The sequence below is a fragment of the Chelon labrosus genome, assembly GCF_963514085.1.
Source record: "Chelon labrosus genome assembly, chromosome: 8".
Classification (NCBI taxonomy): Eukaryota; Metazoa; Chordata; class Actinopteri; order Mugiliformes; family Mugilidae; genus Chelon; species Chelon labrosus.
In genome coordinates this window covers 18,414,989-18,432,583 of record NC_140358.1, presented here as the reverse complement: position 1 = coordinate 18,432,583, position 17,595 = coordinate 18,414,989, and the positions used below count along the sequence as shown (strand labels likewise).

General features: G+C 42.1%; 2 protein-coding genes across 2 annotated transcripts in view; one reads left to right on the top strand and one right to left on the bottom strand.

Moving 5' to 3' along the window:
• ppp2r2ba (protein phosphatase 2, regulatory subunit B, beta a) overlaps positions 1 to 11,622 on the bottom strand; it is a 42,013-nt gene extending 30,391 nt beyond the window's left edge. Inside the window, exon 1 of the mRNA XM_084549706.1 lies at positions 10,936 to 11,622. Within this exon, the coding sequence (XP_084405832.1) occupies positions 10,936 to 11,014 (79 nt within the window). The 5' untranslated portion in view covers positions 11,015 to 11,622. The remainder of the gene's footprint in view (positions 1 to 10,935) is intronic.
• Positions 11,623 to 12,806: 1,184 nt separating this feature from the next.
• On the top strand, positions 12,807 to 16,096 carry rpl26 (ribosomal protein L26). Its single transcript, XM_084549708.1, has 4 exons — positions 12,807 to 12,843; positions 13,521 to 13,692; positions 13,791 to 13,931; positions 15,931 to 16,096. The coding sequence occupies exons 2-4, from the start codon at positions 13,525 to 13,527 to the stop codon at positions 16,057 to 16,059; spliced, it is 438 nt and encodes a 145-aa protein (XP_084405834.1). The 5' UTR covers positions 12,807 to 12,843; positions 13,521 to 13,524; the 3' UTR covers positions 16,060 to 16,096.
• The last annotated feature ends 1,499 nt before the right edge of the window (positions 16,097 to 17,595 follow it).

Genomic DNA, 17,595 nt, shown 5'->3' with positions numbered 1-17,595 from the left:
TTCGTGACTGTTATCATGTTCAGCTGAAAAGCCGTCGGAAAGGTGGTGATTCAACTGGATGATCATTTTGGAGGATGTAGTCTGTGGTGATATTAAACTGTGAGGATAGCCTCCAAAATGAAAACACGGTTAGTGCAGGACTGCTATATTAAAATGTATTGGTTTTCACTAAGGTACCTAATGAACCTGAAAGTGGGCGTACATACACGGCAATGCACGTCTATCGGTGGTAAACAAATATCATGGTATTGGTTTGACTTAAATGGAATATCCCTAAAATAAGCTACGCTAAAGTGTGTGTGTGTGTGTGTGTGTGTGAGAGAGAGAGACTCAGTTCACATTTCAATCAATGCAGGAAGTGTTTTCTTTTTTCCCCCTCTGCATCCCAAGGCAATCTTTAATGATTATCTGAAGTCCTAGAAGAGGAAGATGTGACCAGGAGTTTATTTATATGTCAGGTCTGTGCATGTGTCCGGGCCGAGCACCGTAGATGTGCTCGTGACGCGACAGCAGCATCAATACGGGATCCATATTCCGTCCACCCCTGGCCTCAGACACCGAGCACGACTAATTACTCTGGCAACACGGAGAACGCGATCTGCCAGCTGAGGGCCTGCAGGAGAGCTCTGAGCCGAACAAGCTGCAAGAGGTAGAGACGCGGGAGTGTCCCCGGGACTTGAGTATTCAGCGCAGACATATGAGGTCGTGCACTTGAGTGAGCGAGAACGCAGATAAACACACTCGCACGCATTTGTGAGGGGAGCGGTGCTAAGAGGGCGCCCGTCTCCTCAGACAGATGAGCCGGTGAAGCCGAAAGAGGAGTGAGACAGGGAGTTGTGCTCTGCGGACACGCGTCAGTAATCATACAGCGAGCAAACGGATAGAGAAGAGGAGGGTTTTTTTCACAAAATTTCGACAACGCCAAGCCTCTTCCTGGTGCTGACCCAGCTCCTGGAACCGGACCGCGCCGCTTTACACTAAAAGCTTTTTCATCAGGCAATCACAAATTAAACACTTCTTCTATCTCTTGATGTTTTTATTCAACATTATCCCCATCTGAATGTAAAACAGCAACAGTCAGACTAAACTGTCTCACACACACATGCACAGACGCACTAATCTCACAGTGAATGGTTTAAGTTTGGGGTAAACAGTAAACAGACGGTGTGCCAGGACAGCTTGGCCTAGCTGCGCATCGTCAATACTAATGACATCAGGACACAAAGTATCGCTATGGAAACCAGGAGGCCCTGGTCCTATCCCATAGACCTCTGTACTACCGGAAGGATGGAGAAAAGAGAGAGTGAAGGTAAGAAAAAATCGAAAACAGAAAGCCAAAGGAAGGAGGCAGTGAATGAGAGCCTGAGGGACGAAGATGTGGAAGGGAGGGGGGTGAGCCAAAAAGTCGGGAGAGAAGAAAAGAGGAGGAGAGCGAGGCCGGTGGGTTCTTGGGCTCAGAGGCGTTGGTTGCTTGAAGCTGGTTAGGAGCCAGAGTCGAGTGCTTGGTATGAAAACAGGCAGAGCAGTGTGTCACAGCCAAGCCTGAGATTCAAACTCCGCCGGAAAAGAGCTCCCTTTTCCCCAAAATCTGCACTCTCATCTTCTCCCCTCCCCCCCCCCCGCCCGCGTCGCCCCCATCCATCACCCGCTCTATTCCACGGCCTGACCGCCTCTCTCATACTCAGCAACACTTTCGAGGCAGACCAGATGGGCTCGGTGAAATACACCCCACTGTCTGCAGCCACCGACATCAGCCTTATGCTACTGCTTTATTCCCCAGAACTCTGTTGCCAAAGAGGGGACTACAAACCCGACTTTGCACAATGTCACTTTGAGGAGCACAACACAAAGTGTAGGTCATTACATAGCAAAGAAAAATGTCTCTCAGAATAAATCGGTTTGGGCGTGTTGGTCCTTGGCCCTCAGAAATTATTTACTGTAAGTCATTTCCAAGCGTAAAATTGGCTGCTGGTGGGAAACCTAATTTAGGCTCGGCGTCGTACTTTGTCACACACCAGGCCTCTAAACACATTTTATGGTAGGTGGGTCACAGAGCCATTTGGTCAGATCAATGTGCCCTAATCACACTGAGCCGAGGTTAAGAACAAAGTGAACAAAGCTCATTTTAACATAATGGGGACAAAAGTCTGCCCTCTGGCACATTTTAAAGTCCGACTATGGCTGCTAGGTAGGACAAGAGGGCAATTTATTCAAAGGTTAATGTCAGGTTAAAAATGGAATCAAACGCCTAACCACGTCTGTGTCTTATTTGCTTTAACAACAGGATTCAGGGCAGAATCTCACATGTTTGAGTTTGAGATTACACGTTCTTTCTGTATTTTGTTCAGTTTTTAATATAGATATGTCAAAATATAGAGGCAGATGTGAAAGGCCTTTAATGTTGTAAACCAAACACTATTCAAAACAGATTCTTCAGAGTTGATCGGACTGTTACGGACAATGTCAAAATAGCGTCTTATTTTGTTTAGGCTTCTCTTACCTCGTCCTCTGACTCAAATCAGTTTGGGACACTTGCGTATCTCAAGGGAGACGCTTATCCCGGAGACTGTCACTGTGTCACGTCCACATAATCCCAGTGTATGGTGCTGGTGTCATGGTGGGATTTAAAATCTGGTTAAACTCCACCGGGACGTAGCCGGTTAAGTGGGGCACTTTGCCAAAACAGATTATTAGCAAGGAGCATTAATTCAAATTGAATTCAGGTGTAATGTATTCAAGTTACGAGAAGATGTGCTTTGTCAGGCTCCAGTTTGCACTTTGCGCAGTTTAAATTAAATATTATATTAGTTAATCTGGCAATAATGGTATTAAAAGACTTCAGCAAAACCCTAAATGGATTTATTATTTATTATGCTAGAAGCATGAACGTAATTCCAATTATGATTTAACTTCTCGATATATTTATTTCACAGTTCTGGTATAGAATCATTCTAATCTATAAAACGATTAAATTAAAATCCTTTTAAAGTAAAACCTTTGGCCATAAAGTGCAGGGAAGTTTCAGTAGCTCATCTGAAAGGAAGAGAAGAATAAAACTACACGATAAAAACATCATGGCAAAACTTTAAAAGAAAATACTGTGTTGTTGCACCACACAGATGACAATACATTCACATATAATATAGATTGGTTACTATGTTCACCAGTGAGTTGCATTTGCAGTTACACAGATCAGGCATAACATTATGACCACCTTCCTAATATTGTGTTGCCTCCAAAACAGTTGTGACTCATCAGAGAATGGACATGGGTCTTCTGAGGGTGTCCTGTGGTGTCTTGCAGCACAATGTTGTTAGTGGGGACCTTTGGGTCCTATGGGTTGAGGGGAGGAGCCTCTGTGGATCAGGCTTGTTCCAGTGCATCCCACAGATACTTGATCAGTTTGGGATCTAGTGAATTTGGAGGCCAGGTCAACACCTTGTGCTGTTTTTCATGTTTTATGAGTTGTTCCTAAACTGTTTGCGTGTGTGTGCCTGTGTCAGGCTGTATCCTGCTGGGAATGAAGCGTCATTGCTACGGAGTAGGGGTGTCTGGTCTGGTCTAGGTGGGCGGTACATGTCTAAGTAACAGTCACATGAACGCCAGGTCCGAAACTTTCCCAGCAGAACATTGTATTATTACAAGATGCTCAATGTTATTCACTTAACCTGTCAGTGGTTTTAATCTTGTGGCTGATCAGTGTATTTGGTTAGAAAAGAACTGGACAGTGAAATTTAGATTATTCCTAACTCATCTGAGACTATTTGATGTGACTAGAACACAAAACATCTGACCAAATATGGTGAAGGTGAATATTAAATACTAAATGTTGAATTCCAGCAGGATCTCAGGGTTGAGCTACTGATGTACGCACTTAATGATGCACTGTTTCCTGAATCTAACAAGTACTTCACAGGCTTAAACAGGCGGATGACTAATAAGGTTCACACAGGGGAACTTGGAACTTCCTTTTCTGCACAACAATAACAGTTATAAATAAGGTGCGTCCAGCTGCTAGTTCAAATGTGCAGCTGTATCGCAAATATCAGAGGTGAGCGAGAAAAAAAAAGACTGAAGCAGACCAGAGAGCTGGTTTGCTGATTGATGACTCATCGCGTGACATCATGTGCCGTCCATCCATTCATACAGTTGTGTGTTTTGTGAGTGTGCGTTCAGGGGGTTGAGGGAGCAAGTGAAAAGAGACAGCATGGAGACAGACTGGTACTTCATGTACTGGTGCTGTCTGCTGCCTCATACAGTAGCATTAAGATACATTATTTAACTAGTGCCATGTCTTGTGTGTAGAACACCATTCAGACAGAACAGTAAAAGCCTTCATTGGACTATGACATGGGGAGTGATGCAGTGTATTTTTCTTTTTCACACACACACACACACACTATACTCAAGGACGCAAGAAACGTCCCACAAACAGCTTTCTCTCTTTCCATCTGCTCTAGACTATGTTTTGGTTTTCATCCCTGCTTCGTATCGACCTTACATCCTGTACAAACAGGGCTGTGATGACTCTGCAACAATCAGAGGCTATTTTCAGCGGGACAATGAAAAACTATACTGGGGAAACTATAAAGGGGAACCTAAACCGAGATCTAATTGGATGAGAGCCATTACTCCTGCGGGTATGGCTGGGTTTGGGTTTCTACAGAGAGCTGAGATAAACACCAGGCCGTGTCTCACGCCATAAAATTCTTTCTCCACTATCCTAAGAGCAGATGACAGTATTTTTTTTATCCCCACTTGTTTTCCTGGGGCCTTTTGGGTTGGGTACATAATATGTATGTAATTACTATTATGTGTGCGTAAAGCTTGGAGAGGGGTGTTTGAAAAGATCAGAAAACTAAAGTCATGCGTTTCAATCTACTGCATACCATTACTGTTCTCACTATCTGGAGGGAAGTATTAGTCATTCTATTGCAAACTTGAAAGTTTTGTGGGTGTACTTCTTCAAGGCACACTTCTCTTTCTAGCTTTTACTTTCCACAGACTATAAACATATGCTGAAAGGCGGTGATTCTCAACCATTATCGTTTCGGTTCGTGGTGAATCAAACCAACTCCACCTGCCATTTACCAGATGTGTTCATTTCATTTTCTTTTTTCAGCCCTGTGTTATTTAAAGGAGCAGCGTGTAGGACTTAGGGGGGCGGCAAAAATCTAATATTTACAGTTGTGTTTTAATTACTGTAATTCCCTGTAAAAACAAATGATTGTGTTTTTAGTAGCTTAAAATAAATGAGCCTTACATAACTACAAGAAGTAGGCCCACGGAGTGTGTCATGTTGAGCCGCCATGTTTCAGTGGCCAGAACATCTCCCACATGCTTGGAAAGGGAGTGGTGTATTTTGTTTGTTGTAATCTCCAACTTCACCACTAGATGTCACTAACTCCTACACACTAGACCTTTAAACTAACCTGATGTGCCAGATGTGTTTGTGGAACAGAAATGTGGAGGAGGTCATCTATGGAAACTGTTTGAAAAGGGCAACTTCAATAAATAGTTTGCAAATGACTGGATGAACTATCGTTGTGACTGTTGCTAAACCTAAAACCATCACTTCCACTACTTTGTCACATGGATGCTGACTGGTCGAGCAATTGTAGTTCAGCCCAATGTATCCTGCTGCAGCTTGAAGCCCAGACAGATGGACTGCCGTGTGATTTTGTGAATCTTGTGAGAATTCAGATGCCTGGCAAGGTAATGCATGCATAAATAGAACAGTAGAAACTGCCTGAAAGTGGCCTAAAACAAAACATTGAAGAATTATGAACAATTTTTGGGTTTCCCCCCCATCCTAAAGAAAATATGTTATCCCTTTGCTGTTATAAATGCGCCTCTATATTGTCCAGAGAGTCTCTAACTTCATTTGCCTTTTGCTCCGGGGTTAGACAGTTTTCACTGAAGACTCTGCTGTGGTGGTGAGGCTGAGCTAAGCCAGATTATTGCAGCTATTTTAATAACAAGAAGATAAATACCACAAATTTACTCAAAGAGGAAATTGTGTTTATCATTTAGATATGTCTCCTAACCACTTTTCACTTACTATTTCACCATTTGCTTCGTTTTTATACACTCTTAATTGCAGCAGCATGTGTCATTAAATATCACTCAGACTCATAGGCTGGGACAGTCTTTCCGTGTACTCCCTAACTGCACAAGTACCCCGTGCATTTACTGTATGCCTCACTACCTATGTAAATAACAATTTAACGCCATGCACACACAGTTTTCTTACTTTTTCATCATTTCAAATACGAGTGTCTGCATTTATCTTATCATCTCCTGTACCAATTGTTCTTCTGATGAATTGCATATACTCTTCTCGGCTGCTGCACAATCTCATTAAAGTTTCATCTGAGCTAGTCTAACTTTACACAGCTTCAAAAGGCTAAAATGCAAACAAGAAAAGCCTGTCATCCGAGTGTGTCACCAGGGTACGCCTCACACTTGTTACTTCTTAGCCTGGGTACAACAAAGATTGTCTGTAATACATAGAGAAAAACAATATTGAAAACATTTTAATTACACGCTATCCAAATAACATTTCCTCTATAAGCTGGTTCACCACACTGAAGTATATATTACACTGAAACAATACACGGTCAGTTACTGATTGCACATTATTAATAGCTAAGAGAAGAAATAGATGAAGGGACCTTGCCATACATCAGAATATATTTAATTGATTTTATTACAGCACTGTCTGTAAGCTGTCTCACTCATCCCATCAGGACCTTTTATAAAACCACAGAGACAGATGGCAGTGAGGGAGACCTAGAGCAAGAGGAAGCCCATCCTGTGTTTCTATATATACCCCAATCCCAATAGTAGGTGTGTCTCTATTGGAGGTTGTCAGAGCAAAGGCCCAGCCGTCCAGCTTCATAAGAAGCCCCTTTGTCTGGCTACACGGCTCCCAACAGGGGCCGAGTCGATGCTGTTTAACCGAGAGGGTTAAAAACAGTGAGGCTCGAGTCAGAAGCCAGAGGTAAAACATTTAGTGTAGTTCTAAAATTTGTGAAACTGTGATAAAGAAAGAAGACAAAAAGGACTTGCGTCACTTTGCTGTAATGATACATTATCTCCTGGGAAGCTGGAAGAGTGAGGGGAGTCTCACTGATACTGTAACTGTCCACTTCTTTCCTTGTTTTCGTGTACGCTTACTGTGGAAACCTAGCAGGAAGTGTTTGTGGTAAATTGAGATCGAGGGAGGGTGCCGTGTGAGAAAGACACTGATATGTTATTGTGTTTTCATCTGACTGTGCAATGCGAACGTCATGTTCATTTCAGTTCCCAACTGGCTCCTGAGATCCACCTCTGTGGGAATAACAAGTCTTTGTCCTCTGTCCAAATGTGACTTATACTTTCACAGCATATTGCTGCTGAACTTTTCCCAAAGCGTTTGATCGATTTCTGTGTTGACTGTCTTCCTGGCAGGCACTCATTTCTTCCCCTTCAATTAATTCGGCATGAAATGATTGCTGCGTAGGGCCCATAAGTGTGTGCTTCCTCTGTATGAATGCTTTTTTGATTTTCTTGCATCATTGCTAAATGAAGGGGAGAAAGTGCAATGAGCCAAGATAATGTTCAAACATAAACATTTCTAAGCTTACACCCCACTTACCCTTTATTATGCTAAACTTGACATTTTGTTTGCATTTCTCCCCCATTTGTTACAGTTTGGAATATCTTCCCAGAGCACTGCATGTCATGGCGAACTCCCTCAGGAAGGTATACACTCTACTGCAACGGACTGATGAAGTACACATACGATCACAAGCGATGTGCTTTAACACAAGAGGATAACCAGGGTACAGAAACTATTTTACAACGTCATGACAACACAAAACCCCTATTTAATGTGGATTTAATCAGTTTATGGTGATCATTACATCATACGATACGATACGATACGATACGATACGATATGATGCATGCAACATATCCTTATTGATCACAAGTGGTCACATATCATATCAGTATTTAATCTGTTTATGATGGTCAGTACCATGACCGCTACGCTACGCTACGATACGATACGATGCCATATGATACGATACGATACGATATCCGCCAAGTATTTTCAAAATGCTATAATTGTTGAAGTTTTGGGAGCAACAAGCTAAGCTGATCCACCAAAATTTTAAGAATACAAGAATACAATACTGTGTACAATCAGCGCATACTGTCTGGCTTTAAAGCTACTAAATGTTCCTCTGTGATCACAACAAGGCGACAACAAGAAAGCCCACAAACTTCTTGTGTGGAACTTAAAGGACACCATGTTTTCTAATATGGAGTATTTTAAAAGCGGGTGTAGACTGTCTTTTTAAGGACAATTTCCTTTTTGAAAAGCTGACCAAACAGAAACAGAACGGTCACGTGTGAATTATGTGAGTTGTGTGTGCGGGGTGTTTGTCCCCTGCGGCATGCAAGGACAGGACGATTGCGTGATGCGCGTTCTGAGCTGTGAACTAGGTTTCTATGAGAGTAATTTCAACGCAGCAAGATGTATGATAATGGTGTAAATGCACAGAAGCATGCCCTGTGTCCCTATGGCTCCAACTCAGTGCCATGCTCTGGCAAGGAGCAGACAAAATTCTTCCAGCGGCACTGACATAAAGAACATAGAACATATATAACCCAAGACAAGTGTCAGCTATAGTCATTAATCATTAAGACAAAAACTTGTCACACATCAAATCAGAAAAGTCCACTTCTCTATTCTGATTTTTTTTTTCTGTCATACCCCTACAAATAATGTATCACAGTTTCATTCATACACTCAGAGGAGGAAGACGAGGAAGCTGATGCAGGACCGGCTCTGTTGATTGATGGCACCGTGAGATGCGGTGAGGTGTCAGTTGGGGACGCACATTTTTTTTTTTCCCTGACTCAAACACAAAACAGCGGCGGGGTGAGATGCACAGGCACACACCCATCAGAAACCTTTAAGACTTAATCCATCACACGAGAACTGACAGATTGATGTGAAATGGGAGAAAAATATAACACCAAGGGACGGTAAATAGATAAAAGCCACAGAGAAACTTAACACAGGGGGCGCAGACAGATAAAAGCTGGCTGTGTATCCCTCAGAGAATGGACCCAGGTGAATCCAAGAGATGCTGGCACACTATTCTGCACAATGGCCCAGATAAACAAACACACACACACACACACTATGGTCCAGTACAAGGCTTATATAATGTATTTTCCGCTTACATGGTAACTGCACACTCATCTTCCCTGGGGTGAACTCTGCTCAGCTGGAGCAGCCATGAAGGAGGACTAACAGCGATGCGCAGACTGACCGGCTGGCCTCCTCGAGACCAGCAGATCTAAAGGAAGGGCGAACCCCGGTGACAAGGTCATGACAGGATGTGAAAACACAAGCTTCCATTCAACGCTAACGTGCGTGTGCGCAGAGATTAACGCCGAAAAACATCCTTTTCTTACTTTTTTTGAAACGCGTACCGCGCGCGCAGCAGATAGCGCGCAGGGGAAATGACCTGTGTCTTATTCCACATCATCATTTCCAAGGTCATCTGCTGTGTCATCACACCCTGCCGACCTCCGGCACATGAGATTCAACATCTTTCGGCCTTGCTTCCTGCATGCAAGTGCTTCAGAGAGCAACACGGGATCATGTATCACGTTACTGTGGCTGAGCTCCATGTTTAGTGATCCATCACTTCCTCTACTACACCACTCCCTTATCTTGGGCATAGAGTCATGGGATTCAGAGTAAGAAAACGGCTTCTTAACATACAGGAACTTTAATTATGTTTTGATGTTGATGTACTTAAGCTGCTTTAGATGACACTTTGTTATGATGATGGTGACACCATGTAGATACAGTAATCTGTCACATCTGGCATGTACAAGTTCCTTTTATGAGTCTTGAACTCCAAATTACAGAGCTGTCATTTTATTTATTACTCTCATACTCCTCCATGTTCCGTTAAACATTTCTCTTCGCATGTTGTTTTGGCTGTACTTCCTGTTTATTAAGCCCAAACAGATTGTCTCTCTTCCTCTTCCTTTATGAATATACAGATATAGGTCATCTCGTTGGCTCTAGAGGCTGTGAAGGGCCCTGGCCATGACCACCACACACTGCACTGTACACTGTACCACACTATCTTCCTTCCTGTGCCAGAGGGCTGAGGGCAGAGCGCGCACAGGAAGGAGGGCAACCATGCAAAGCTAAATAATGCAATGCCTCAGACTCCACATTATGACCTAGTAAATGGCTGGTTATACAAACACTCTAACCCCATTGGACTGCCTCTGACAGCACAATCACCAGGATGAATTGACCAGCCCGTATATGAAGGCATTTATCGCTCTCATGGACGGCCCAATTCAGCCTTTTAACGCCAGGAAAATAGTGCATTTCTCTGTATGGGAAGAGGTGTTTGGCATTCTGGGGCGATTGCACGGTGAAGTGAAACAGTGAATTGAGCCAGGTGTTGTCTGAGGGCATCTAAGCAATGTGTGAATTGATCGAATGAATCAGGCGTGAGGAGGGTACTTGTCATGCAACTCCACAAACTGACTTTCTTTCTTGGCATGCTTAAAGGCCTGTGTGTTGACAGCTTTAAAGGAAGCAAAGTGAGTGAGACTATGAGTGCTCCCTCTTTACAAACGCTAGACACAAATCCCTCTCAGTCAGAAATCATTTCCTCTTGTTCATACCAAGATTTAAGAATGGCTCCAACAACTTCGCGCACTGTGAGAGATCTGCAGTGGGCTGTGTGTAGGCTAGCCCTGCAACTGGACCGTCTAACTTCTACACATGTAGCCTGTGCTGTACGAGTGTCAGCCCTAACATTAATGTCACACGCTCAAAGTAAGCAACTCACAGCACCGTGAAATCCCCCACTCACTCCCCCCCAAATCGGCGGCCCACCCTACCTTCGGTGTGGCAAGTGGAGGACAGGATGGTGCTCGGAGGGCGGAAGAGGTACGGCAGATAACGGGAAAAACATTTCATCTTCTTCTCCGGTGCTTGCCGACGGCTGAAGAGCGCTGCGTTGCGGGCTCCACATCCGCACTGCTGCCGCGACAGCCAGCCAGGCGAGCCAGAGAGAGAGAGAGAGAGAGAGAGAGAGAGAGGAGAGGAGATCCGGGGAGGTGCGGGAGGGGAAAGAGGCTCTATATGTCCGCGGCGCAGGGGGGCTATGACAGCATCACTTTTCGAAACGGCAGGCAGCAGGCTCCGGCACAACTGCGCGACGCCCGCGGAGCAAAACAGCGCACGGTGCGAGCGCGTCTCCGCCTCCCCTGTCCGTCGGTAGTTCACTCCGCGCGCCTAGTAGTTGTTTGACCAGGACAGGGGGTCGCTTCTGTCCTCACAGATGGGAGGTCAATGTAAACACCATTATTGCTTTGTCAGCTCACTTGAGCAAATTAGAGCAATATTGCATCCAATTAGAGATGATGATGAAGATGAAGTTGTTCCTGGGATGTTTACATATAAACTGGATATGTAGTAGCTAAATATTAAATTTGTCATTTGAATTGACTCGCCTGTTTCATGGTTAATCCTGTTTCTGATATGTGTTTTCGTCCCACCACCACCAGTTTTAGTTGTTTATCTTTAATGCCAGAAAAATATATATCAGCGTGGTGTGTTATGATAAGAGGCCCAAACTTGATGAATCATAGACAAAACTTGTTTGCCTGATGATGCTATGGAATAGTTATGTTTGGCGCCATCTAGTGGAATTTATTTCATCAAACTGAAGTTTTTAATGTCTCCTAATAAAAGCGGCAAACTACAGCTGTTTCATTTTTTGACTGTAAATGCTTTTAAACTTAGCCTATACTGTGCTTTAACTTGCGATAATAAAGGATGATAATATATTTTTTTTTAAAAATGCTCAAATTAACAAAAAAAAATTAAGCAATCTTAATTAATCGAGTTCAACTACTTGAAACACATGTAACTGGACTTAAATATCACTGCACTTTATTCATGTAGCTGCTAAATACTGGAAATTTATGTACATATACAACTACCCCCCCTCTAAGTTTACCAGTCTATATTTTTATTCAGTCTATATTTATTCATTCATTCATTCATTCATTCATCTTCTATACCCGTTTAGTCCTGTTAAGGGTCACGGGGGTCTGCTGGAGCCTATCCCAGCTGTCATCGGGCGAGAGGCAGGGGTACACCCTGGACAGGTCGCCAGTCCATCGCAGGGCCACACACAGAGAGACAGACAACCATTCACACTCACACGCACACCTACGGACAATTTAGAATCACCAATTAACCTAATAAGCATGTCTTTGGATGGTGGGAGGAAGCCGGAGTACCCGGAGAGAACCCACGCAGACACAGGGAGAACATGCAAACTCCACACAGAAAGGCCAGCCGGCCCATGGATTCGAACCGGTGACCTTCTTGCTGTGAGAGTCTATATTTATATTTTTATTTTTTATTTTATTTCTCTATCCGTGTACATTACACTTATATTGCTTACCTTGTGTGCAAACTACTGTTTACTATAGTACTTATATTTTTTTTACTACTGGCTGCAGGTACAACAATACATTTCACTCTGCATTGTACTATGTATAACTGTGCATGTGACAAATAAAACCTATCTATCTATCTATCTATCTGTAAGAGTGTTAAAAATGCCACCACGACTGAATATAAGCAATGTTGTCTTCTGTGTTTGCCGAAGAAGTGTGTATTTGTGTTTTTCTTCCTAGTCTCTCGATATCTCGCGAGACTTGGATGTGAACTAATGCCAGCGGAAGTACATTGCGAGTCTCTTTTCCGCCGGCCATAGAGGAGCAAACGGCAGGGTAAGAATTCCTGGCAGATAATTTCACCAAAGTTATCACCATCCATCCGGCATTTAGCGTTACTCTGTGTCCCCACGCAAGTGTAAACACCACGTAAACACATATACAATTAAAAAACCGTAAATATTGACTCCATGTTTGGGATAGATTAATAAATAAATGCTTCCAGTGTTGGGTCTCTTCTGTTAGGTGCTTCGGTATCCGCATGTCTGCTAACTACAGGGAAGCGGCTAAATTCACGATGCTAGCAGTTACTACTCGGCTTATTTTACAGCGAATGGGTTTCTTTTTATTCTGTAGCTTGTTCGATAATAATATTGGGTTAATGTCGTTACAGAAATTCTACCACAGCAGTATCTTTGCTCTATTATGCTAGCTTCGGGGCTCGTTTTGGTAGCTTAGCATGTAGCTTTGAAGAGCTAACCTAACCTAGACAGCTAGCTGGCTTTTAAAAAAGACATAAGCCTTTTTAGGTTTCTTTTTATCGCACATTGTGTAGTGTCTGTCATAATGCCGTATGTAGGAAACCCAAAATTGAAAGTATAGCTGCGCATATAGTTTCCATCTTTATCTGACTGAAGCTATCAGTGTTAGCACTGTACACGTTCAGCAGTTGTGATGTGTGTTTCACCTGTAGATTTCATCAGGTAATTTAATCTGTACGTGTTTCCTCACAGCATCATGAAGCTGAATCCATTTGTAACATCCTCTCGTCGCAAGAACCGCAAGAGGCACTTCAATGCCCCCTCACACATCAGGAGGAAGATCATGTCTTCCCCCCTGTCCAAGGAGCTCCGCCAAAAGTACAACGTGAGGTCCATGCCCATCCGCAAAGATGACGAAGTCCAGGTATGTTGCTTTGAATTGTTGCAAAGTTTATCTGGTAATTTAAAAATTTTTTGTATTTGTGCTGTATTTGCCTGACGTGCTTGTGCTTTCACCAAAAGGTGGTCCGTGGACACTACAAAGGCCAGCAGATTGGCAAAGTGGTGCAGGTCTACAGGAAGAAGTACGTCATCTACATTGAGCGTGTCCAGAGAGAGAAGGCCAACGGAACCACAGTCCATGTCGGCATCCACCCCAGCAAGGTGAGACAGTCGTGTAGATCTTCAAGTTGTGTGGCTGTGCCTGTCTCCCTGGAAACCATGCAGATGGCGGTGTTCAGTAATAGTGTCCCATAATGGGCAGAGGATGCACACTTGTGTTAAACTGTCAGACTGACGCCTAAGATGTGATCTTGTGACATTTTCTTAATGTTTAGTGAAAACTTAACGTCCAAAGCTCAGTCTAAAATCTTAAACACCACTTACATGATTATTATTTATACTCTACTGTAAGTATAGTGTTGTATTTGTTATGGTTCAGGAGTGGTATGACTGACCAGAGGAGTGTGGTTAAGGGAAAGATGTCTGACCACACTGAAGTTTTTCAACTCTGTATATCAGGTTAAAGACTTGTTATACAGCAAAGTTTGTAGTTTTTATTAATTCTGCGTCAGATGTTGATGAACTTTGTGGTAAACATTGAGCCTGTCACGGTATTGTTGTATTGAATTACATCATAGTGAAGGATTGGTGATAAGATTTTCATACAGATTTAAAAGATAGTTTCTTTGGATATTGGAAGTTTTCTGATGCACATCTTTTCAGTTGTAGACCATATTTTTACAAAGGGCTATCAAGGTTGAGTCCTTTATTGTTTTAAGTATGCTTAACTGGTAATTGATTGTAGCAGTTAGACTGCGTTTATGTTTTGACTCGCATTATAAAGGAAATTAAAATCCAGGAAGTAATATGTAAAATATGAAGGCAGAGTTGGTCTTAAAAGATAATGCAGTCTTAATTAAATAAATTTTGTAACTACAAAATGTTGATGCAGTATGTAACTAAAGATGATTTCAATTTGTCAAATACATTTCTATCAAAGTTAAATATCAAGTCAGAGTCTTTAAAAAGTTGCATGAAAGTTTCTAATTCTTGTGGAAGGTGACTGTATATGATGGTCAGAAAAGAACAGACTCCTTTACACTAAATAGTATTCCACTGGATGAGAGTGCCTGGAAAGAAATACTCTTATGTAAATTTTGTAATGTATAATTGTAAGGATCCCTGCCAGACATAAAGTGGTATAAATTAACTTAAATTAAATTTTTTCCACACAAACAACTAAGTCTTGACAAAACAGAACACATTTTAAATGAAAACGATATTGATTGCTTGGCTATTGTGCTTTTATGACCACCTGTGCTCATTTGTGTTACACTAGACCTTATTAGATCTCCTCAGGCCATTGTGTAGGTCATTACAGACTGTTTCACATCTACCTTGCTCTCTCGTTAGCTCTGTTACACTTGTATAGCTTTTATTATTATCAGTTTCCTATCAAGAAGCTGCACATCCTTTTTCTGTCAATTAATCGGCTAGTTGTTGCAGCTGGAGAAACAAAAGTCAGATTTAATGTATTCCTAGCTACATCCTGTGCACTCTGCAGATTTGTTTGTGTTTATGCAGTTCAAGTAGTGCTCGAATGTCATGAGGCTGTGTGAACTCTTGCCAACAGTCACCCAGATGTGACCATTGAAAAGTCTACACAGCAGCATTTTGCCATGCTCTCAGCTGCATCCAAACTGGCCAAAGCAAATTCCACTTTTGATGCTGCCAGCAGAGCATTGGATTCAGCTAGTAGGCCATATTCACAAATGTTTTGGCTTCTCACAGCAGAATACGCACTAGTATATGCGTCAAGTGTGTTCCAGTGACAGGGGTTGCAGACCCAGCATGCACCTGGAGCTGAGATTAGGCTAACCTGTATGGAATGTAACATTGCTTCTTATTACACCTGTGTGTTTTTGCTGTGTCATTTCTTTTCTGCTGTTAAAACCATTTTAATAGCAGTAGGTCATTAATCATTTGACAATATATTTTGTTCAATATAAAGAGACATACAGAGAGACATACAGGTCGCTGGTTACTAGTTTTGTCATTAATTTACATCAATGTGTGTATGTGTTTTTGTCTTTGTATGGTAGCAGTGCCAATGAAATATTTCATGGTTTACTAACAACTTATTTTGTGTGTGTGTGTGCAGGTGGTTATCACCAGGCTAAAGCTGGACAAGGACCGCAAGAAGATCCTTGAGCGCAAGGCCAAGTCTCGCGCTGATGGAAAGGAGAAGGGCAAATACAAGGAGGAAACCATTGAGAAGATGCAGGAGTGAAAATGACCTTTTGCCATCAATAAACTGTATAAATGGATCCAATGGTGTCTGTTGCCCTGTTTTTTACTGTGTGAACATTTGTATTTCAAACTGGCATGTATCGTTTGAGGTAATTCACCACAAAGATGCATATACTGTGTAAATCGAGTTAAAGATCCTGAAAAGAAACCATAAATACAACATTGCAGTGGCTCAATTTTTAATCTTTAGCTCAAAAAGGCCACTATAGAGCTACACATTTTTGATAGTGATTATCCATTGAACATTTCCTTGCGTATGGAGTCTTAAAAGACCTGTTAGTTAACTATGTTCATATTCTTTGAAGCTCAAACACTGATCTGCAATATGCTGATGATACAATAGAAGTCTGCATGAGTTTTTTTGGCTACCAAATAGAATTGCTAATAGGCACATCATTCATCTAAGATAAATTATACTTTATACACAGCCACATTTTAATAGTGAAAACCATTTGGTGTAAAACAGAAGAAAATCTCATTATACAACCCCCGGCAAAAATTATGGAATCACCAGTCTTGGAGGATGTCCATTCAGTTGTTTAATTTTGTAGAAAAAAAGCAGATCACAGACATGACGCAAAACTAAAGTCATTTCAAATGGCAACTTTCTGGCTTTAAGAAACACGAAAAGAAATCAAGAAAAAAAAATGTGGTAGTCAGTAACTGTTTTAGACCAAGCAGAGGGAAAAAATTATAGAATCACCCTGTAAATTTTGCATCAGGTCTGCAGTTAAAAAGGAGTGATCACACCTTGGAGAGCTGTTGCACCAAGTGGATTGACATGAATCATGGCTCTAACACGAGAGATGTCAATTGAAACAAAGGAGAGGATGCTGTCAGCTGTGTCTAAAATCTGGACCAAGTACAAACAACATGGGAAGGTTGTTAAAGGCAAGCATACTGGTAGACCAAGGAAGACATCAAAGCGTCAAGACAGAAAACTTAAGGCAATATGTATTGAAAACAGAAAATGCACAGCAAAACAAATGAGGAACAAATGGGAGGAAACTGGAGTCAACATTTGTGACCGAACTGTATTGGGCAAGGTATGTTTGGTGCCGTTCCAATGAGATTTATGAAGATGACTGCCTGAAGAAAACATGCACATTTCCACAGTCATTGATGATGTGGAGCTGCATGTCAGGTAAAGGCACTGGACATCCGAAACATTGACTCTTTCCCTCTCTTTAAATCCAGACTCAAAACCCACCTGTTCCAGAAAGCCTATCCACCGTGATTGCACTGTTCCATTTGTTTATTCTGTCTTGTTTTGTGTCTTTATGTTTTTGTACAGTGTCCTTGTGAGTCTTGAAAGGCGCTTATAAATAAAATGTATTATTATTATTATTACTGGGGAGTTGGCTGTCATTACATCTTCAATAAATGCACAAGTTTATGTTGACATTTTGGACACTTTTCTTATCCCATCAATTGAAAGGATGTTTGGGGAAGATTAAATCATTTTTCAAGATGATGGTGCATCTTGCCATAGAGCAAAAACTGTGAAAACATTCCT

What these genes read in the sequence shown, in the direction of transcription:
- rpl26 (XM_084549708.1), top strand. Translation starts at nt 13,525, where the DNA reads ATGAAGCTGAATCCATTTGTAACATCCTCTCGTCGCAAGAACCGCAAG. An exon ending in GCAAAGATGACGAAGTCCAG is followed by an intron (nt 13,693 to 13,790) that starts GTATGTTGCTTT and finishes TTTCACCAAAAG; the next exon opens with GTGGTCCGTGGACACTACAA. An exon ending in TCGGCATCCACCCCAGCAAG is followed by an intron (nt 13,932 to 15,930) that starts GTGAGACAGTCG and finishes GTGTGTGTGCAG; the next exon opens with GTGGTTATCACCAGGCTAAA.